The sequence below is a fragment of the Lissotriton vulgaris genome, unplaced genomic scaffold, assembly GCF_964263255.1.
Source record: "Lissotriton vulgaris unplaced genomic scaffold, aLisVul1.2 SCAFFOLD_1627, whole genome shotgun sequence".
Classification (NCBI taxonomy): Eukaryota; Metazoa; Chordata; class Amphibia; order Caudata; family Salamandridae; genus Lissotriton; species Lissotriton vulgaris.
In genome coordinates, this window is record NW_028246708.1 from 314147 (window position 1) to 337592 (window position 23446).

Genomic DNA, 23446 nt, shown 5'->3' on the forward strand with positions numbered 1-23446 from the left:
TCACTTTAATGGCAGGCGCGCACCTTTCTTTAGACGAGCCACGTCTAAAGGAAAAGGCGTGGCCATCCAAATCAAAGTACACTGCCTTTTATTTAGGTTTTAAAAAATAGGCTTTGTCATTTACAATGCCAATAGCTCAAACGTGCGTAGATTTTCGAGAACTGTTGCATTTCAAATGCTTGTTTTGTCAGGTATCTATTTGGCTATATACCCCCACCATCCTCCTTGGAGCATATTGGGTTAGTCTGCCAGAGTCTGTTCCCAGGAAGACTGGAAGACTGTTAAGCCCATTGTAGGCTTGGGATACAACTCCATATCTGGTCGAGCCACTTGAAACAGGGATCCACAAGGTAGAGAGTGCTCAAAAGGAGGAATTGTCCCCTTTCAAAGACTACCTCGCCCATGTTGATTTGTGCTCAGGAGCAGAGCTAAGCACCCTGGAACTGATCAAAGTGTATGCTGCATGTTACAGCAAAACAAAAATATTGAAAGTGTGGTTGTGAGGAAAGCATTTCCCTCACCTTCCAAGTTTGATTTATTAAAAGAAAACATTTCTGGTGTTTTTACCAGAAACAATTATTTAACTGTACAGTGGCAGGCCCCTTGACATTCACTGCACTATGAAATGTAGTGTGGTGGCAATCAGCAGGTCATCCACAGTTCTATGGTGGGTAAATCCTGCACATTAGCTTTTTATTTAAATGCATCAAAATACTAAACTGAGTTCTCCCACATCAAAAAGCAGGTTTTCTGAGAATAGTACTATTTGCTTACCACATTTGGTTTAAATCTGTTTAGCAGTTTTTGCTCTATTGCAACTTTTCCTTTGGGAGTCAAAATGGGAAATGGTGCAGGTGTTCACACCCTCCCCCTTAACATTCTTTTTTCCCCGTTGATGGATCTTCATGAAACGTAGCACGCTGGAACTTAGCTGAAGAAGGTAGTAGTGGAATGCAGCTGAATCATAATACAATGGGCAATTCTATTGTATAATATATATGTTTGTGTGTGTGCACCAAAAACCTCATAAAAAGGGAACTTATGTTAACTTTCTTGCTTTTAACCCAACAAAGCCATTCAAGATTTCATTTATCCTATATATCGATCAAGAATCCACCTAGAACAATCTACTACTGGACATGCATAAAAATATGGCAATATATTCTCACACACCACCAGGTGTCATGCTTCATCGTAGGGCTCCCCATGCTTTCCAAAAACCCAGTTTGACGGAGCGCGGGTCTACACCTGAAGTCAGGGAGGCACTTTTAACTAGAAAAGACTTGTGAACTATAAAGATTAAAAACCAATGTCCTATCCTAAACATACCTTTATAATCGCAGGAGGTTCCAGTTGGTATTAAAAATCAACGTGGAGATCTGGGAAGTAGTACCCCATCACCACATATTCTGACAACATGTTTCTGCCCTATGGCTCATACAAGGCTGTGGTATTCTTCAGCGCCAAAAAGCAGGATCCAGGAGTGGCAGATGCACATGCATGTGCCACTAATCACGGTAGGGTCGACCTTTGTCAACCCTTAATGTACCAGGCCTCAACATACCTGTAACATCACAATAATATATATTTGAGGGCTCTAAAAACATCAAAATAGGTAAATTGTTTTTTGAATTTTTAGTTGGGAACTCCTTGTAACTGATATATCTGTGGTAAGACCTGTGTCCATCAAAAGAACAGGTTACTTATCTTTAGGTAGCAATTTTTCTGATGAATAAGCTACCGGAAAAGCATATTCCTCTCTCTCACTTCTGCTCATCTTTACCTCAGTTTGATAGCAGGAGTTGTGTATTTGTTATTGTTTTTATGAGGGCCCAACTAGGGCCCATTTTCTGAGGCCAAACGTTTTGACCCAAGGTTTTGCTTGCCTTTTCTTTTTAAAATTGTAGCCAGTGGCTTTTGAGCCTGTCCTAGGTGTTTATCATGCATACTTTTGGCAACAGTCACCGGATTCCCTTCATCTTCATGAGAATTTAGTGTTATCTGGGCATGTATAAACATTGAGTACTACTCTGGTGTAGGTATCCCTTTTTATTCTCATTCAGCTTGCACATTCTCCCACGTTTTCTGGCATTGGTAGTTTGCACTGATACTGGCAAAAATGTTTGGGTTTGTATATCGCATAAACAAAGTGGAATCCACTCAAAGTGATAGTGATCCCTAGAGTGATGGGGAACACACAGTGTTGTTTAAATGCCCCTCACACACCAACAGGCCCCTTGGTGTCATGCTTCATCATCGGGGCCTTCGCACCCCTCTACGGGATGCGGCGTGCTACGACTCGCGAATACGCAGGAGCACTTGAAGTGAACTATGTGTGGGGGGTGTGTGTTTATTACAAAGGTGTGAGTGAGGTGAGGTGAAAAAGTGAGTGGTTAAAAAATACCTGGCACGTGGGAGAAAAAAACTTTATTAAATCCCCGGCTGGTATTATTAAAATAAAAGTGCAGGGCGTGGTTATGATAGATACGAGTTAGGGTATCAAACCACTGTCTTAAGAGTCAACATGTTTCGGAGGTCAAAGCCCCCTTCTTCAGGACAAGGGTTAATGCACTTACCCTCCCCTTACTCACATGTAAAATGTAAAAGTGTAAATAAAAATTACCACAATTTCTCCCACGTGCCAGGTATTTTTTAACCACTCACTTTTTCACCTCACCTCACTCACACCTTTGTAATAAACACACACCCCCCACACATAGTTCACTTCAAGTGCTCCTGCGTATTCGCGAGTCGTAGCACGCCGCATCCCGTAGAGGGGTGCGAAGGCCCCGATGATGAAGCATGACACCAAGGGGCCTGTTGGTGTGTGAGGGGCATTTAAACAACACTGTGTGTTCCCCATCACTCTAGGGATCACTATCACTTTGAGTGGATTCCACTTTGTTTATGCGTATGACTAGGGAGACTGAATCCACTGACTCTCTCTCTCCCCCCTCCTGTTAAAATTTGGGTTTGTATATCTACAGTACACTTTTTAATTGATTTTGCTAATTTGCATTCTTAATTAAACAACGTTAGAATTCATGGTGTATTTTCAATCTCAAACGTATGAATGATACAAATATTTGCTGTTGGTATTTAGAAAACTGCAGTATTAACTGCACAATAGGAATATAGTGATCTACATATTTTAACATTCATCTATTTAGCCAATGCTATTAACTTTATGCAGAGGCTTTTTGAATTCATCCTATTTTAACAGATCTCATAATTTCTAAAGGAACACAGTTCTGTTAAATCCTGAAACATGCATACAAGTGTTTGATTGACGACCCAATTAATAAAGCTGGGGTTTGAAAAGTCTGAGATTATTTGTGTGTGCTTGTGTAGGTTTTCTCCTATGTTCAGAGAGGTTTCTGTCTTGAATGTAAGTTGTAAGGAAACAGTCTTAGTTTCTAGGAATAGTCATTTGTTGTAAACTTTTCTTGTAAATTGTTTGCAATGTGAAAAATCTGTGAGTGTAACCAAAATGTGTATTGGCACATTCAACTTTTATTTTTGTTCTCCACATGTTAACATCTTTCAGTTATGCAGACACTCATTTACGTACATGGGTTTGATATGTGAGGTGTTCCCCTGCTGTTGGCATCTTGAAAAAGCACGTATGTCGTTTAACAGTGTGAAAACTACTTGAAAATCATTTTGAATACCACAAAACCTATGAGTTGTAAAGTATTCAGTGCGTTTTGCAGGGTTTTACTCCTTGAGTTACCCTTTCTCACTCCTAATCTTCTATGCCAAATTCAGTTTGTGACCATAGAATCCCCCAAATCCTGACTCTTTCACTATAGCATTATTGTGCTATATACACAGCTCCGTTAGTAATTCTGTTACAAGTTGTTTGTCCTGGTTACTAATCATGGGCTTTATAGTACATTTTGTAACATTATGTTTGACCATACATCCATTATGCTTTTCTCACAATATTTATTAGAAGTATCTTTTTCTTCATTACATTTATAGTCTCAGTATTTGAAACACCGTCCATAATGTAAAATCTAATCTTAAATTTCTTTTTACATGCTAGGTCCATGAACACTTTTCTGATTATTTATCTGATAATCCTCCTTTTTGAAGCCATTCTCAGCACTATTTTGAAGTATTCATGGCAAGCAGAAGAAAAATGGGATGAACCTTTTTATAACCAAAAGACAGATCATGAAAGAAATAGCAGCAAGGTTTGTTTCATCATTGTAATCAGAAGAGAGACAAAATGAAACAATGCAAAATTGAACAGAAATCTTCCTGTATTAAAGCAGTTTTTATGTTGTGGAATGTTAAATATATTATTAATATGATTTGAAAATGTAAATTCATTCACAAGCCCTATCCTTGGTTTAGGAAGGTGTGTGCCCTGTCAGCTAATGTATCTGAAAGAAACAGGTTAGTATTAGATTCCTTACCTTAGAATATCCCCAGGTGTCCGACTGGATCCGGAAACATTTCCGCAGCAGTACCCTTGTGCGTCGGCAGGCGTCATCTGCGGCTCCGCGTCCGTCGTCGGCACCTCGATGACGTCATCTGAGTACTTAGACACCGCCCTCACGCGCTAACGTCAGTTCTTCTTTTTTCCGCACCAGCAAGTGCCGATCCGGAAAAAGTAGTACCCTAGTCAATTTTTGACTAACTTTTTCGATCCTTTTTGATCATTTTTCTCGGAGACTATCGACTCGACGGTGCCGATAGGGATGCCCGGTTTCAAACCCTGCGTCGACTGCAACCGACTGTCGGTTACTGAGCCCCATCGCCGGTGCCTTCACTGTCTGGGCCCGACCACAACGACAAGTCCTTCTCTGACTGCCGGGCCCTGAAGTCCAAAGCTAGACGGGAGCGGTCCCGCAAGCGACTCGAGCTCCGGCAGTCGGCCCCGTGCGGCTCGAGGTCCCGGTCCGCGAGGAGGTCGAGGGACCGGTCGCGGGGTCGGAGTGATCCTAGCTCCGGGAGTCGTCACCAGTCTTCGGGCTCGAAGTCCTCAGGTAAGAGGCACAAGAAGTCGAAGAGGCGTCATCGCTCTTCTGACTCCCCCCGACCCTCGCACGACGCGGCCGGGGGTTCGCCCGACACCGCCTCCGCCAGAGCCACAGGTGTCGCGGCCTTCTCCATACCCGCCGGTCCCCGGGCAGGACGCGACGCCGGAAGAGATAGAGGCTTTCCTCTTGTCCATAAGGTCATTCACTCCTCCGTCGGGTTCTGCGGCGCCTTCGGGCCAAGCGGCCCGACCGGGTCCCCACGCGGGCCGGGTGCTTCGGCGCCGTCGGGTGCTTCGGCCCCAGCGCCGTCGGCGACTTCGGTCCCGAAGCCGCAGGGTCCCGCTGGATCCGGATCCGGGTCGTCGCCGGGTTGACATTACGACCTCGCCAGCCCCCAGGGTGTCGCCTCTGGCGCCGTCCCAAGAAGACGCCGTCCCCGATCCCACCCTCGATTCGGGTCTGATTGGCGCCGTATTCGATGCCGCTTGGAGATTTTTATTTCTATGACCCGGACCCATCGTTTACCCCGGAGTACCAGGTGATGGGTGACGAGGGGGATTGGGAGGGGTCAGAGGACCCTCTGGCACGTGAGTGCCAGTATACTCAGGACTGGGCAGGTCAGCTTGGGGATGCCAGTGGTCTGGACACTTCGCCCGACACTGGTTTTGTCTCCCCTCTTACCGTGGCTACGGAGGAGGGGGCTGCCTATAGTGTGGTGCTGACGCGGGCTGCCAAGGCCTTGGGCCTTAAGCTCCCTGTCGCAGCCGTGAGGACTAATCTCCTCACTGAGGTCCTTAAACCGCAGGCAAGCTCGGCTGAGCCTTTGCTGCAGTTTAATGAGTCCTTGTCGGACGTTCTTCTGGGCACTTGGTCAAAGCCCGCTACAGGTTCGCCTGTAGAAAGGAACGTGGCCAGCGCCACCGCCCGGCACCGGGCGACCCTTGCTTCCTGTCCACCCACCCCACCCCCGAGAGCCTGGTCATCCAGGCCTCCAACTCCCAGACCGCATTCCCATCGGCACCCCGATCGGGAATCCAAGAGGTATGAACAGTATGGTAAAAAGATGTTCTCCTCCATTAGTTTGGGGTTGCGGTCAGTCAACACCGCGTGCCATCTTGGGCCGTTACACCCACTCTCTGTGGGACACGGTCGCGGACGTGCTGCCACAGTGTCCAGAGGAGGTCCGGACTAAACTCGCCCTTGCCGAGGGTCGAGGTGCAGCGCAGTATTCCATCCGGTGTGGACTGGATACCACAGACTCACTGGGCAGAGCGATGGCAACGATGGTGGCGATTCGACGACACGCCTGGTTGAGGTCCGCCAACTTTTCGGCCAGAATACTCTTATGGACATGCCGTTTGATGGCCGTCGCCTCTTTGGCGACAAGGCGGACCATGCGCTTGAGCGTTTTAAGGACTCCAGGGCTACGGCCAAGTCCTTGGGCCTTTCGGCCCCACGCCAGCAAACGGTCTCCTTTCGCTCCTTTCGTGGCCAAGGTAGAGCGCCCCCACACGTCCTGCCAGCCACGGGCCGCAGACTACCATCCAGCGTGGTGGCGGACGTGGAAACTGCCGTGGCGGCGGTCAGGGACAACGGCGAGGCCAGTCCACACCTGCCCCTGCAGCATCCGCCTCAAAACCCTCCTAGTCCGAGCTTTCAGGCCCATGTGACGCCAGTGGGGGGCAGGGTTCGCCATCACCACCACCACTGGCGTACTGTCACATCGGACAGGTGGGTGCTGCAAATCGTGCGAAGGGGCTGCTCCCTCCCCTTCGAGGCGACCCCTCCAGCCCTGCCACCGCAGTACCACCGTGTGTCGGGGGATCACTTGATACGTCTACAGGAGGAAGTTACGGCCCTCTTGGCCAAGGGGGCTATCGAGCGCGTTCCTGGGCCAGAAGTAGGGTGTGGTTGTTACTCCCACTACTTTCTGGTACTCAAGAAGGGCAAAGGGGGCCTACGCCCTATCTTGGACCTGCGGAATGTCAATGGCTTCCTCCGGAAGGAGAAGTTCACGATGCTGACTTTGGCTCAGGTCCTAGCTGCCCTGCACCCGGTAGACTGGATGACAGCGTTGGAATTGCAGGATGCTTATTTCCACATCCCCGTCCTGCCGGCCCACCAGCGCTACCTGCGGTTCACGGTAGGCACGAGCACTTTCAGTTTGCCCTTCTCCCCTTCGGCCTTACCAGCACCCCACAGGTGTTCACGAAAGTGATGGCGGTGGTCGCAGCTCATCTGCGCAGGTTAGGGGCTTCAGTCTTCCCCTACCTCGACGACTGGTTGTTGAAGGCGGGCTCGCCCCAGACAGTCGTCAGCCACCTCCAGACTATGGCCGACCTCCTGCACCTGCTGGGGTTCTCCATCAATGTGCCAAAGTCACACCTGTGCCCCACTCAGAAGCTCCTCTTCATCGGAGCGGTTCTCGACTCTGCACAGTTTCGGGTTTTAACCTCCTGAACAGCGGGTTCGGGATATTCAGGCTCTGATTCCGATATTTCAGCCGTTATCCCGAGTCTCGGTCAGGTTGACGCTGCGGCTTCTGGGGCTGATGGCCTCCTGCATCCTTCTGGTGCATCACGCCAGGTGGCGGATGCGGGCTCTGCAGTGGGACCTGAAGTTTCAGTGAGCCCAGTATCAGGGCAACTTGTCCGACCATGTCTTGATCTCGGAGGGCACTGCAAGAGTTGCAGTGGTGGCTCACAGACTGCGATTGGGTCGGCAGCAGATCCCTCTCCCTTCCCCAACCGGAGCACGTAGTTGTGACGGACGTGTCCCTCCCGAGCTGGGGGGGGCACATGGGAGAGGTGGAGATCAGAGGCCTTTGGTCTCTGGCAGAGTCCCAGCTCCGTATCAACCTTCTGGAGCTACGGGCGATCCGGCTTGCACTGAAGGCATTCCTCCCCTCTGTCCGGGGGAGTGTAGTGCAGGTGTTCACGGACAACACCACCGCCATGTGGTACTCCAACAAACAGGGCGGGTGGGGTCGTGGATCCTATGCCAGGAGGCTCTGCGCCTCTGGCAGTGGCTGGAACATCAGGGCGTGACAATGGTGGTTCAACACCTGGCAGGTTCCCTGAACGCCAGGGCGGACGAACTTAGCCGTCGGTGCATGATGGATCACGAATGACGTCTGAACTCGGACGTGGCGCAAGGCCTCTTTCAGCAATGGGGAGAACCTTGCGTAGATCTATTCGCCACGGAAGAGAACGCGCAATGTCATCAGTTCTGCGCGTTGGAATTTCCAAGGCGGCACTCGCTCGGAGACGCTTTTCGTCGCAAGTGTAGCTGCGGTCTGTTGTACGCCTTTCCGCCTATACCACTTCTGCCCAGAGTGCTAAAGAAGATCGGGCGCGACCGGGCCCAAGTCATCCTTGTGGCTCCGGACTGGGCACGAAGATACTGGTATCCCGAGCTACTCAGCATGTCTGTCGATCCCCCGATTCCTCTGCCTCTTCAGGAGGACCTTCAGGAGGACCTTCTGTCGCAGCAGCAGGGGACGGTCCTCCACCCGAACCTGTCCAGTCTCCACCTCCATGCTTGGAGATTGAGCGGTGACAGTTGAGGCCATTTGACTTGCCTCCTGAAGTTTGTAATGTGATTCTGGCAGCCAGGCGTCCCTCCACAAAGTCGGTGTACGCCTGCAGATTTGTTGCATGGTGCACAGCAAAGGCTGTGGATCCACTCTCTGCCCCTCCTTCTGAGGTTCTCCTCTTCCTTCTTTCTCTTGCCCAGCAGGGCTCTGCTCTGGGCACTATCAAGGGCTACCTTTCTGCCCTTTCCGCCTTCTTGAGGCTACCTGATCAGCCTTCTTTGTTCAAGTCCCCGATTGTAAATAGGTTCATGACGGGCATCACTCATATGTTTCCCCCATGTTCCTTTCGTGATGCCTCAGTGGGACTTGAACCTTGTTCTGACCTATCGGATGTGTGCTCCTTTCGAGCCACTTCATAACTGTCCTCGCCTTCTTCTTACACTTAAGACGGCTTTCCTGGTTGCCATCACCTCTGCCAGGAGAGTGAGTTAACTCCAGGCTCTTTCCTTTAAACCCCCTTTCTGTCCATCCGGACAAAGTTGTGTTGCGGACAAGACCCTCTTTCCTGCCCAAGGTTGTCTCAGCCTTCCACATCGGGCAGTCCATCACTTTGCCCACCTTCTTTCCAACTCCGCATCCCTCTAAAGAGGAAGAGCGGCTCCACCGTCTGGACCCAAAACATGCACTCTCATTCTATCTGGATCGCATACGCCAGTTCCGGGTGGATGACCAACTCGTTGTTGGTTACGTTGGCGCTAAGAAGGGACGGGCGGTGCACAAACGGACCATCTCTCGGTGGGTCGTATTGTGCATCAAGGCATGCTACTCTTTGGCTAAGAAGGAGCCTCCTGTTGGGCTGAGGGCCCATTCCACTCGGGCCACGGCGGCTACTACTGCCCTGGGCCGGTGAGTCCCCTTGCAGGACACCTGTCAGGCAGCTACGTGGGCCTCTCTGCACACTTTTGCAAGACACTACTGCCTGGACAGCCAAGTCTGGAGGGATGGCTTCTTTGGCCGTTCCGTCCTCCAGGACTTTCTGGTGTGATTATTGGTTCGCAGACCCACCAACGGGTTTGGTATTGCTGGGGTATCTATTCTAAGGTAAGGAATCTAATACTAACCTGTTTCTTTCAGATGCACAAGTTACTTACCTTCGGTAACAGTATATCTTTAAGAAACAGTAGTTAGTATTAGATTCCTTACCGTCCCACGCATCCTCCCGTTATGCGAACCGATATCTAGGGTTAAGGTCATCCCCTTTCAGGGCCCTAGTTTCATGGCACCAGTGTTGGTTTTTATCATGGCTCTGTGTTTCTGGCGCGGAATAGCTGTGTATAAGAACTGACGTCAGCGCGCGAGGGCGGCGTCTAAGTACTCCGACGTTATCACGGAGACGACGCTGCTGACGCGCAAGGGTACTGCTACGCAAAAGTTTCCGGATACAGTCTGATGCCTGGGGATATTCTAAGGTAAGGAATCTAATACTAACTACTGTTTCTTACAGATATATTGTTACCGAAGGTAAGTAACTTGTGCTTTAAGGGTTTCTCTTTTTTGTTAAATTTGTTAAACCAGTATGGCTTTTGAGGTACAAATTATATTGGCCAAATGGAAACCAATAGTTAACCTTACTTGTTGTGATCCCTGTCTGCATTTTTCTCCTCTGACAAACATTGTAAAGCTCCATTTTGATAGTTGCAGTATTCATCTTCCTCAAAACTTGTAATTCACTTACTTGATACCCCTGCTTTTGTTAGAGGAGTGACGACATGGGTGACCCTTAGCTTACCATTTGAACATAGATGCGCTAGGGTCAACTCTGATGGGATGGAGGTTATGTACCAATCTGTGGTCTATGCCTTGTCAACATATATGCACTGAACACTGATCAAGTGGACTTTTTTGAGACGTTCTAGAAGAGAGAATACTTTTTATGGATGTCCTTATGGTATGGCAGGGCGATATGATCTGTTATGGAGAGCAACCCCCTTGAAGGACACATTTCAAAGTGGACTGTTAAGCTTGAAATGTTTGTGGCTAATAAGGAAGTAGTGGACATGCAGAGTTTTCTGCTATGTGGAGATCATTTAACTCTGGGGGTCCAGGAAAACTCCTGCTGTTTTGCATCCCATGACACTTGCAGCAGGTTGGGCCTCTTTGTGGTGAACGTGAAGAACAGTATAATTATTTAAAACGTTCAATTTGTGGGCAGCTTTTTGTCTGTCCCCTCGCCATTGCGTATGATGCTGGTGAGTGAACAGAGAAGCAATAGGGTTCCAGTCAAGAGTTTTAGGGTGAATGCCTTGTGGGACAATGCTTTTATGGACAATACCAAAGAGACAATCCCACCATATTTAAGAATTTTCAGGATAATTAGGAGATAGCCAGTAGTCATGCAGTGGAATGGAAGGCCATGAAAGTGATACTTATGGGGATGTTTGTCCTCTGTTGATGGCACTAGATTGCACGAAGAGGTGATGCTGACTGAACAGGTTGCAGCTAGTGGCAATAGTTCCTAACTCATGGGGATAACACATGGGAGTGAACTGAGGTTAGGAGGTCAGTAGGGGATACCTAGGATGAATTGGATAAAGTCACAAGCACTACGTATGAGCAAAGAATGAAGAGGGAGTATGATGAGATTGGTAGAATGCATAGTGGCTAACCAAGGAGCAAACCTTCTACACTTATTTTAAATTTAAGAAAGTGGGAGGAAGTGAGGTGACCCAGTCGGAGATTAATGACACTTTCAAGGACCAAGGAAGAATGTGAGTAGCAGTTTAGGAGCTAGTTTATAGAACAAGCACTGAACCTTCGGGTAACTTCTGGTCTTACACATATTTTGAAGAACCATGAAAGATCATGAAGAGACCCCTGTTAGCACCATAAATAGATTTTCGGTGCTTGGAATCATTCAAATTGCTGGGAGAGATGTCTACAGCTCAGTGGCTGATAGGAGGATGTGAGATCTTGGGTGTCAACACCCAAATGATAAATTCATGGTTTTTGTTACATCTACATGTTTGATGGAGGCATTCTACTATCCCAGTTTAGTGTTCTTGGAATATTCTCGAGAAGGGTTGCTTTAGGGTTTTTTAAAAGTCTGATTTGTTCCAGTTCTTTGATAGCTTGATATAAAAAGAACAAAGGAATTCCTAATAGATTGCTCCATTCTTTGCAGTAACCCCTGTGTTATCATCCACCTTACTTATTTGTAATAGTTTGAATATGCAAATTGAACAACAATATTTCCAACAGATCAGGAGAGATCACTGCCTTCATCTTGTTTGGATAATAAGTTGGGTTTCTGGTTTCAGTTGAAACTGATTAGAACGAATGAAACCCAACCAAAAATAATTGTTTGCTTTTCAGTGGGAATGGTAAAACCCTGATTTTTCACTGCTCTTATATTGCCTTGGTTTCCTTTAGTGTCAAAGCAGTACATATGCAGTTCCTATTTTGCTGCACTTTTCTGTGATGGATGCTCCTGCTATTCCCGACTTGAATAATATTTAATTTACCATGCTATTCAATAAAGCCCCTGGACCTTTCCAATCCTGTTTTGGGAGCATGGCTCAACTCCTCAGACTTCAGCTGGCTGTTTTTCTGCCCGCTGCTTTGTGGTGATTTAGAACTATAACCTAGCCAGGTTTCTGTCCAGGGCAGTTACACTGCCATAATGTAATACTCATTCACTGAGAGTCGGCTGAAGCTTTGCATTCTGAAACATCAGGTCTCCTAATTGCTTCTTAAGCCACACTGAACCCTGCTGGCACACTATCCTGCCATAAAAAGCTGAACTCAACACTCCAATTCTTAGTTTTACATTCTGGGTATGCACCTCTGAGCAGCATCCTCCCACAGGGGGATCAGGACTGGAGTGAGGTCATGAAGTAGTTTTATTGAAAATGAGCTGCCTACATTAGTGTTGGTATTAGTGAACTGTTGAAATCCAGCTCAGAAATCTAAAGAGATAACAACTACTTTGTGTTTACAAGCTGCATGGTCTTCAGCTAATGTTCTTACTTGTACAATTACCTTATTAATGCATTAGTTGCAGAACTCTCAACTACAGATATGTGTGCATGGTCCATTTTTACAATTTTATAAAAGATTGAAAAGCACTGAAAGAAATCCCAATAGGCGTTGCAGCAAATAGAAACTGAAAACAGAAAAGTGTGTATTGGAACTATTTTAGAGGTGTTGTCTAGTAATAATGTGGGAAATCAAGTAGTAAGACCCCATTCTTCTGTAAATTCTTTCAGTTTCTTAAATCTGAAAGATGAGGAGTTGTGTTCCACCAAATAACAAGCCTTGCAGGTTCATTGTCCGTTTCTATTTTGAGGTGAAGGGAGATAATTTCGCACAGTCTGTCCTCCAGGATTTCCTCAGCTCAACCTTCCTTTAGACCATCCACCAGGTAAGGGTACTGCTTGGTTTGGGAAACTATTCACGAGGTGAGGATTCTGCATTTAGAAGTATCAATCAGAAGTAGATACTCTACCTGCCGATTCCTCACTGATCCAGCCGAATTCCCCATTCTGTAGGATGGTCTTTGGCCATTTAATAAGGCTCCAGATTATATTTCTGCACTGCACCCCTCTAATTTGTGGCATCTTGCCTGGTCTCTGCCACTGAGGTATCCGATAATACCAGATGGCGAACTGATATCAGTGTGCCCGGGTGGGCACTCTTTTTTTACACAGTGATGTCACCACGACTTCACTTTTGGTATCGAGATGGAGCCAGCACCACATACTGGCACTGAAGGGCTATAGCTGACGTTTCCAGAACCAGTCTGACCTATATATGGAGCCTCTGGCCGAGATTGTACAAGAATTCAACATATCAATGACTTCGTACGCTGATGATACACAATTGGTGATATCACTAAACCCAAAAAACAGTGACGGGGAGAAGATGTCTTCCTGCCTGATAAAAGTCAAAGATTGGATGACGAGAAGCTACCTAAAGCTGAATGGGGAAAAAACTGAGCTAATATATGTTGGAAATAAACTAGCACCCACCCCCATTTTAGCCTGGCCAGCCTGTCTAGTCAAGGCACCTATACCTATAGACATAACTAAAAGTCTAGGTTTCTGGCTAGAATTTGATCGATCTATGGGGACCCAAGCCAAGAAGTTAGCTGCGATCTGTTTCGGACTACTAAGAAGCCTAAGGAAAATTCTGGACAGGGTGCCAATGCATATAAGGAAGACAGTGGTCCACTCTCTGGTCAACTCCAAACTAGACTATGGAAACTCTCTGTTCCTGGGAGCACCTACTTACGAAACTCTCTGTTCCTTGGAGCATCTAAATACGTCACGCGCAAGCTGCAGATCGTTCAGAATGGAGCCGCCAGGCTGCTCTGTGATATCCCCTCACGAGAACCGGTAAAAAAAAGTTTACTGAACCTTCATTGGCTTCCGATAGATGCAAGAATAACATTTGAAGCTCTGATCATTACACACAGAGGGCACCATAATAAAGGGCCAGGAAAAAATCAGGTAGCTTATCCCTCCATACAATCCACACAGGCGGTTACGATCTAGTACAGCCGACCGCCTAACACAAACAAAGGTCAAGAGAAAGATGGGGTGGAAGAGCTTTCTCACATCTGGCCCCCAAACTCTGGAATTCTATCCCAGTAGAGTGTAGGAAATTAGATAATGAACTGCAATTTCGAAAGCAAATCAAAACTTGGCTGTTTCAGCAACATATCTAAGTCACCGGCATCTTATCAGTAACTAATCATACAGCGCTGGGAAGCCTTAGGGCAGCCATGCGCTCTATAAATCCCTATAATAATAATATGACAGAGGTGGGGAGGAAATGGAGACTTATCAATCCAGTTGTTTCCTGCAGTGGTAGGGACTTCAGCAAACAACTTCTGAGAATTGATGGTTGAAGAAAAATAATTACTTGTAAGAGTCTTAGGAGAAAGGGGAAAGCAGCACAGTGGAAATGCTTAATGCAGCACGTAGGTCTTTTGTGCTGTATCAAGCACAGCATTAGTCCGGATTGTTGGAACTGTGCCTATTTTATGTATCTTCTTCGCATTGTTTATATGTTGACTGGGTTAGATGTTGTTTAGAATGAGAATTTGGGAACAGAAGCTGTAAATGATCTTGCATGAAATTTGCTTTAGTTTGTGTTATCACAAGTCAAAACTCCTGCAAGATAGTTGAAGTTTAAATGTAAACCCTCTTCCTGTTTTATTAATCCAGTTAATTATTTTGAAACTTTCTGCTATAGCAGTTTCTAACCAAACAGCACTGAGCTAAATGTTAACCTATCTGGGTGAATTAATAACTGAATGTATTTATTTTTTCTAGATTCTACGGTTTATTTCAGATTTCCTCGCTTTTCTAGTACTTTACAATTTCATAATCCCCATTTCATTGTACGTGACTGTGGAGATGCAGAAATTTCTTGGCTCCTTTTTCATTGGCTGGGATCTGGATCTTTACCATGAAGAAACTGACCAGAGGGCACAAGTGAATACTTCAGACCTGAATGAGGAACTGGGACAGGTAAAAAGTGGTAAAGTGTTATTTTGCTTTTTGTCTTTATCTGAGGGTAACATACGAAAAGTGGCTGGATTAATCTTGCGCAAAAGCCAAATAATAAGAATAGGTTCCACTGTAAAATGCTCAAAGGAACAACGGGAAATCGGCCACTCACGTCCCCAAAGTACTCCTCTGTAGAAACACACGGAGTATAAAGCAAAACAAAAATTTTCCCCGTGCACAATGATTCAAATAACAATTTTTCAGAAGAAAAACAAAGTTCAGATTCCTTTCGTGTTATATATTCATTAAATCAGTTCCTTTTCTTTCTTTTTCTCTTCTTAAACGTAAGATTTCCGTCATATAATCAATCTTCATACAGTGTTCATTATGATCATACAAATGTAGCCAGAAAACAGAGCTGACAAGTGTTTCATCGCGGGAAACAGTCACCCATTGACTTCTTCAGGGCTACAATAGAACAACAAAATTCCTAATGTATACTAATACATTGACACTACTACCTATTTACCCTTCACCATCACCAGTGTCAGATAAAAGAAACGTGAATTACAACACAGGTATTTCTAAACAAAGAGGTTGCAGATACACCAAAAGTTCTCAGTGTGGTCATAAGTAGTGTATACTGAATAGAAATAGTGATTCATCAAATATAAAATCCAATAGTGAAACGGAAGAGGAAAGTAAAGCATAAGTGGTGTATAGTAGTATAAGGAGAAAAAAATGTCAATAACACCCGTCTTCACGAACCAAATATCATAGCAAAATAGGAAGCCAAAGTCATACCAAAACCGTGTTTAAATATCCGGCGCAGGTCGCGGGATACCGCAATGGAAATAGTAAACAAACTATTCTATCTGTGTCGAAACTTTATAGGCGCCATCTTAGAACGGTAAACTAAGTTGCAATTCAACAAATATCTAAATAGAATTGCAGCTAAATTTGTATTGTCTATTATAAACCCCGTATTAAGAATATTTACTAAAAGTATTCAACATGATAATCTCCTAATTCTGTGTAACCAAACTGTAACTATAATTAACGTCAGGCTAGTTGTCAGGTAGCGTAAGAAAATTATTAGGATGTATTCCATCGTTAAAAAGATAAATCAACGGGGGAGGAGCCAAGATGGCGATCGGAACAGTCGCGTAGGCTCCCGGCTCCGCAAGCCTTCGATTCCCGCACCTACATCCTGACCTCTATCCTGTGATTGTGCTACGACGGGACGACGGTGAAAGCGCGCTGCCACTGCTCGTGTCCCTCCGAGGTCTCTGCCTGCCTGCTAGCCGGAGATATTGCCGGATCGGTCTGGCGGCCATCACAGCCTTGGCTCCGGGATCCGTGCTGTCCTACACCGCTGGAGGCTGCTGGAGCGGCATTGGTCAGTCAAGCCGGAGCGGAGCTGACACTCTGAGGCGCCCTGCCTGCCGCAGGGGGTAACAGACTAGATCCTTTCGCTGCAGCACGGCTTCTCGTCACGAGCGGACTGCACGCATTGGAGAGATGGGTGCTTACTGAGACTACCTCCCCTTTGTGTAACGCTGGAGTGGGGCTGTGCCGACCCCATTTTGAGACTTGCATGGTGTTTGTGGATCACATCTGCATCTGCCCTCCGCCTTGAGCCGAAGTAGGAATGGCTTTCGACGAGGGTCACTCATCAGCAGTGTGTCGTGCCTATATCAGCAGCTCGGGCTGCAGCTCTCCAGCGCTGATTTTAGCCCCATCTTGTGCTTCCCTTAATGGGGTGGAAATGGCCGCTGGCTCCCTGACTGGGGAGGTGGGTACTGTCTTGCCTCACGACTGCGACACCCTGCCTAGTTTCATGCTGTCTGCTGATCCGCGCGTGTCCTCTTGTGGTGGGGAGCTGTTGGGTTTGCAGCCTACGCCAACCCGTGGAGCCGTCCTGGACGCTCTTGCTGATTTCCGGACTGCATGGCGAGCAGGTTCCCTGGAGCTGGGTAAGAAGCTTGATGATGTCGCGCTCACACTGGAGCGGGCGCTACTGGCCAGCTCCCACTGTTGTGTGGATCTACCTTTGCCGGCTCTTGAGGGGGATACTATGTTGTCGCGCAAGTGTGGAGAGGAGCGGATCACTCCTGGCTGTGTAAGTGTATGCGGACGGTCGTCCGCCAGCTTTAGCTGCGCTACATTGTTTCACTCTCCGCTGAGGACCGAGACTTTATCCGTGATGTCGCCACCACTGTCTCCAACGCTGGTTCTGCAGCTCATGGCCCCCTTTGTTGCCTCTGCTTCGCAAGCTTCTTTCTCCTTACGGTGGAAGGATTATTATCGTGCGAACTTGGGGGTATTCAACTTTTTGGACTATGGATCTATCTGTGATTGGCAACGTCCATTTTGTCTTCCTGCTCCTCTTCTTTGCCTAGACCGGCCATTTTGTCCCTTTGTTCTGTTTGGGGCGGGCTCTCCTCGGGTGCCACGATTCGGGGGATTTCTACGAACTGGCCAGGGCTGAGGGATTTCCTTCATGGACTATGACTGATTGGCAGGCGAAGACTCGGGCTGGGACGCTACTATGACATATTAGATGTGCGATACGTGATGTCTCTCCCCACTTCATGCTGTAATTGATGTTTGCGGTTCTTGATTCATGCTTGTGGGGTGGAGGCCGAATGCATGGCTGGGGAGACCGGGAGCGCATGGATTTGGCCCTCCCTCAGTTTTATAGGATTCCATTTTCTTTTCTTTCTTTCTTTCTGTTTCTATATTTCGGGTACTCTTTTTTGGGCGACAGGCACACTGCTAGGGTGCATGCGTGTAGGGTGGGGGTTAGGCGGGGGGGGGGGGGGTTTACTTTGTCCGTTTCAGTTTCTATGGGCCTTCTTTTTTCTTCTTTCCAACTTCTTTTCTCTTCTTATTTCTGTCTTTGGGTCCGTAGGTTGGTTCGATACGAGGTGGGTACTGACCGGCATGTGACATAATGTGTGCTTAAATATCCTGATATGTATCTTGTCATGCCGCTACTTCGATTATAATCTTGCCTTTGTCTGTTGGGTTTGGGTTTTACCTGATAGACTCATGTTGTAGGTGGATTGACTGACTATGATCCTTCTTCGTTTCTATATTTAAAAAAAAAAGCCCTACATTTTTTTTTAAATTAACCTTCATTCCTCCTGTTTCTCGGTAGTACGATTGGGTCCAGTGTAACTCTGCTTGATTGTCAATTGGTATTGATGTGCTACTGAGTCACCGTATAGTTTGCAACAGTGCTTAAAATTGTTTCGCGGCCGGCCGGATGGTTGTGGGCCCGTATTTGTTTGCTGAATCTGCACAATAAAGGTTTAAAAAAAAAAGATAAATCAACAAAGAGAGGGAAAAGAGAATATCTGAGGGTACATGTTAGGGCCGGTGTAAGGTCGTTCTGTTAAGCAAGATAGTACTAACCCCCAGATTCATCAAAGTAACGTTTTGCGAGTCCTTATTAGCGCATTTTAAGGATTCGCTATTAAAGACTCGTAAAACGGGATGCATGTAGAAATCGCAATATTTTATGCGATTTCTACTGCTTCCTTATTTGCGATTCGCTAATTGCGAATCGCAAAAAAGGAATGGCTTTCCCATTCATTCCTATGGGCCTAAAGGCCCATAGGAATGAATGGGGAGTCATTCCTTATTTGCAATTAGCGAATCGCAAATAAGGAAGCAATTTCAAGGGTGCCAGGGTGTCCAAAGGACACCCTGTAGCACCCCTGAAATGGTAATGTACACTGGTGATGCGCACACACATGTCCAAAGGACATGTGTGTGTGTGTAACATACAACTTAGAAAAATGCACTAAAGTGCATTTTTCTAAGTTTTTGCTATTTACCACGTAGTTAGACTTTGCGGTAAATAGCGGCCCCAGATTGCGAATTCGCAATTTTAATATGGTACTTGAATTGCATTTAAAGAATCTTAAATTGAGATTCCTTAAATGCAATTAATCGCAATTTAGCGATTTCTAGAATTGCGATTTTCGCAGAAACATATTTCTGCTTGAAATAACTTTTGATCTTGTTGAGGGTTACTAAAAGAGCTTGAAACAAGGTGAATCTCAATTATTTTCAGTACAGCCGTATATTCTGGTTGTTGGGTTTTCTACACAATTTCGTTGTTATGGAAAGGAATTAAGGCTGTACAGTTGTAGCAAGACCACCTAATTTCCAAATATATTTTAATAGTGCACATCCCAATTCCTGTTGTGCAGTTTGCTAAAAGTGCTTAAGATGAGAAATGAATTGCAGGTATTTTCAGTACATCACCATAATATGGCGGTTGTGTTTTATACTCAACTACTTTTTGACTTTTATAGTCTGCACTGGGAAGAATACTGTACAATTGCAGCAAAACATTTAGGGGCCGATTAGGATTGCGGTGAATCCGCATCATCTGGGCCGGCGGAAGCCACCGCCGCCCCGGAGGATGCGGATTCACCGCTGTGGTGATTGCAAAGACCCCCGCAGATTAGGATGGCAGGGACGTCATCTGCGGACGTGAAGACCGTCCGCCGCTTTCCCAGCGCGGTCCCGCGGCGTAAAAGCTCTAATATGGTGGCGGTATCTATCAGACATCGCCAGCCATATTAGGATTCATGCAGAAACATGCTTTTCCACAACGGGTTTTCCGCCGTGGAAAAGCAAGTGGTCTATGATGTTCTCATGCAGTCAGGTCTGTCTTGCATATAATATGCATTATTATTACACGAAAACCCTACCAGACGCCAGAGGACTTAACTGTTGGTAGCAATCATTTTCAAAACTAGACAACCCCTGATCATTGGAGGAAATGGTGCTGGAGTGATCTGGGTTTCCCGTCACCTATTTTACTACTACGGAATTTTCCCTTGTACTTGCTATCCACAATAGAATTTAAAGAATCTGAATGCAACTGTATTTTCACATACAAGTCCAAAATCATAAAGACAGACCAGGGTTCATTTGTTTTTTTTTCTCTGTCTTAAGCAGAAATCCTCCTGGCTGCGCTATAAGATCTCCTCCCAAGTTTTTAGAGTACCATGAGCAACAGACCAGTATCAATTAAGATAACAGGATGCCAAGACGACCTGATTGGGTCTTTTTGAAGGAATCTCATCCGCGAAGGTTGCTGAAAAGAAATGCTCAATTGTTTGGGAAACCTTCACATTATGTTTTTTTTGTGTTGTAATTACTAAGGGAACAAGGAGAACACAGTCTGATCCGAGGTACACAAAGGAATTAGATAGCTGAATGTAACATTTCTCAGTAATGTAGTGTGTGACTCCAGTCCTGCATCTATTAAAATTGTAATTGAGTAGTGTGAGGAGTGGATGTCCTGAATGGGCAGACTGGAAATCAGATAGATTTGAGGATTTGGATCCATTAAACATAATTGTTCATGGAACTGTTAAAAGGCATTCGGGTAGGAAGTCCCACACTACCCACTCCGGACGCTGCTGGGGGTCTTCGATGGGCTGGACGGTTCAAGGATGGACAAACTCCTCCTGGGGACGGCCGTGGCAGTGGCCAAGAGGGACATAGCACTGCGATGGTCACAGGTTAAGGCGCCTACTGTAAAGGGATGGAGGAGGGGGGGTGGACTGGTGTGGGATTGAGGAAGAATTATTCCATAAAATATGGGGCAAATGGTTTAATATGATTCCTCCATGATACTCTGTTATTCCCCCTGTTGTATGTCATGTTGCACATGCTAAACACATTGTTGTGTCTGATTGTAATGGACTGACCTTGCTTGTAACATTCTGTATCCCTGGTCTCTTTCCTTTGAGTCTTGATGAACTGCAACCAATGAATTTTTCCTGTGTGATTAATAAAAAATAAAAAAAAAGAAAGTTGATTATCAAAAAAAAAGCAGTAGGGTCTATGATGTCCGAACTGACATTTTTGAGGAACAAAAGTCTAAAGCTCCTGTTTGTATGTTATTTTGTTTTACCTGAAAATAGCGCTCCTTTAGTAATGTGAGATCACACCAGATGAAGATTAAAACCTCCTAGATGTCGGTCTTAAGCTGAGGTTTGGACCACAATAATGGCACTGGCATTTACAAAGGCCCCCAACATGCAATGGATTTTGCAGCAAAGTCGATCATACTTTTTGTGTCTTTAGCTCCTAAATTGCCCCTCTCCTTTAATCAAATAATGGACAGATCTTCTCCCCCTTCAATTTGTGATTTCCTTAACCCTGGATACCTCTGATTTTAGGATACAGGTAAGGAGTCTTTAAATTTGTAAATACACAAGACAAATGTATAACCCTTTAATCAGGCAAAAATCTCTTGATCGCTGTAGTATATATTTGTATAGCGGGGACCCTTCTGGAATGACGTAAGCTCTGGGGTGTGTCTAGGTGTGATTAAGTAAAGTTGGTGACGAATTGCAAATCAGTTAGTGGTTACATTCTGATCAATAAAGAGGTGCACTACAGCGCTCCGTGTGTGGTGTAGTCAGTTGCAAGCTGCCAGGCTGGGGAAGACACTAAAATTGCTTTTTGACTTCTAATAACTAATCAACATTTTATGGCATGCTGATGCTGTTAACACTTCAAGTCACCATATTTTTTAACTTGGTGAAAGTATTCCTCCTGGTAAACTGTAAATCCCTTTTTAGATGTATTCATTAGATCTGCTTTTATTTTGTAGTTTTATGTAGTGCTGTTGTACACTTAATATCATAATGATAGAGTAAAATCACATATATACAAATTGATTCTTAAATATACCTCTTTGGGAAGGGAAGCTTTAATCTTATTCAAGTTTTGGTAAGGGAAGGAAAGGGCCTACCACAACAGATCATAGAACAAAGGTTGTTCAAGAGCCAATAAGCTGGGAGCACCAGAAGGTAGAATTCGAGGAATTCATATTCGAGAAGCAAACTGTCAAACATATGGTTGAGGTTGTTGGCAGTCAAATACAGTTTCATTTGAGCTTTGGACCCATTTCTGAAGGATGGCAGAATAGGATGTGTTCTCAGTTGTCTAAGTGAAGAGTTCCAGTTGCTGTTCCTTAAAGCACATCTTTGTGGCTTGGAAAGTTCTGAATTTAAGTGTCTTCAACTGAAGAGATTATTTTCTTCTTGATTGATGTTTTCAATAAGTTGGTCATATAACTCTGCCTATACAGTTGAGGACCCTGTACGCAGGCATCACATTTTAACTTGATTTGAGCTTACAGGAGTAACTAGTAAAACTCTCTGAATATTGGTGTAATATTGTCCAATGTTTTATTGTAAACTCCCCTTTATTGTAGTAGGTAGAAGCTTGTGTTATTCCTGGGACCATAGCATTTCGGAAATTGAGACGAACTATAACAAGTGAATGGGCTGCTCTTTTTAGCTAATTGGCACCAGCAGTTATTTTATTTGGTTAGAGCGAACAGGTAAAAATTGGCTGAACGAGGTAACTCTTTAATATGAAGTGTAATTGACAGTGTGTTAGCCAGCGTATTTCCTACAGATTTATAGTGGGTATTAAGACTGGGAAGAAGCAGTCTTTCATAAATTACTGTTAATTTTTTTATTTTATGTAGATGTTGTGATGAGTTACTCAGATTTTGTTCTGGATTTAAAATTAAGAAATGTTCCATCATACAATTTTGCAATTTTCTGAGGTACATTTAAATGGGGGTTATGTCTTTTAAAGATTAGAACACTAGGAATATTTGTGTGTCATCTACACGTTGGTTTATTTTGATTCCTGTGACTGCTAGGAGGGTGCTCAAAAGTATAAGTTGAAAAGAGATGGTGAGAGGATGGATCTTTTACAGAACTCCATTAACAACTGTGTGGATGCTGTGTTATTTATTCATTTTGCCACTTTAGGACTAGACTAGACTTTAGAAGCACATTCTTTTTTCTAAAGTATCATTCAGTGTCTGATGATCAACTAAGAGTTAAATGCTGCACGAGTCTCCTTCATCAAGGATCCAGTTGATGTAGCCAGGTGCTTTCTGCATGACCGTTTCTGTGCTACATCCCATTAGCAGTAGTGGTCTGCCAGTAGGGAGTTTTAGTTTATGTTTGAGATTAGTTGAATGGATACACGTTTCTCTATTGTGTTGCTTAGCCATGGTGAACTGGTAAGAGGTATATAGTTTAAGATGTCAGGGTTCACGTTCAGTTTTTTTGAGACTGTTGAAATCTGCCCCGTTTTCTGGATGATTGGAAAAATACCTTGCAGAAGTGAACCATTGATCACTTTACACAATGTGGGCACTAGAAGTGAAAATCCGTTATCAGAAATATGGTGGAAGAGTATTATAGTAATTGGTAGGCTTTTAAGTTGTTTCATTATTTTGTGGAAATTGAATTGAAGAAATTCCATGTCCTTGATGTTATTGGGGAATGTGTTGTTGTAGCTCCTAAAAATATATATCTCATCCTCATCCTCTGAAAAACAGCCGG

General features: G+C 45.3%; 1 protein-coding gene across 1 annotated transcript in view; it reads left to right on the plus strand.

The window, feature by feature from the left end:
• Nucleotides 1-23446, plus strand: part of ATP11B (ATPase phospholipid transporting 11B (putative)) — a 471244-nt gene that overhangs the window by 218306 nt on the left and 229492 nt on the right. Inside the window, exons 11-12 of the mRNA XM_086949489.1 lie at nucleotides 4049-4199; nucleotides 14862-15059. Coding sequence (XP_086805615.1) covers nucleotides 4049-4199; nucleotides 14862-15059 — 349 coding nt within the window. The remainder of the gene's footprint in view (nucleotides 1-4048; nucleotides 4200-14861; nucleotides 15060-23446) is intronic.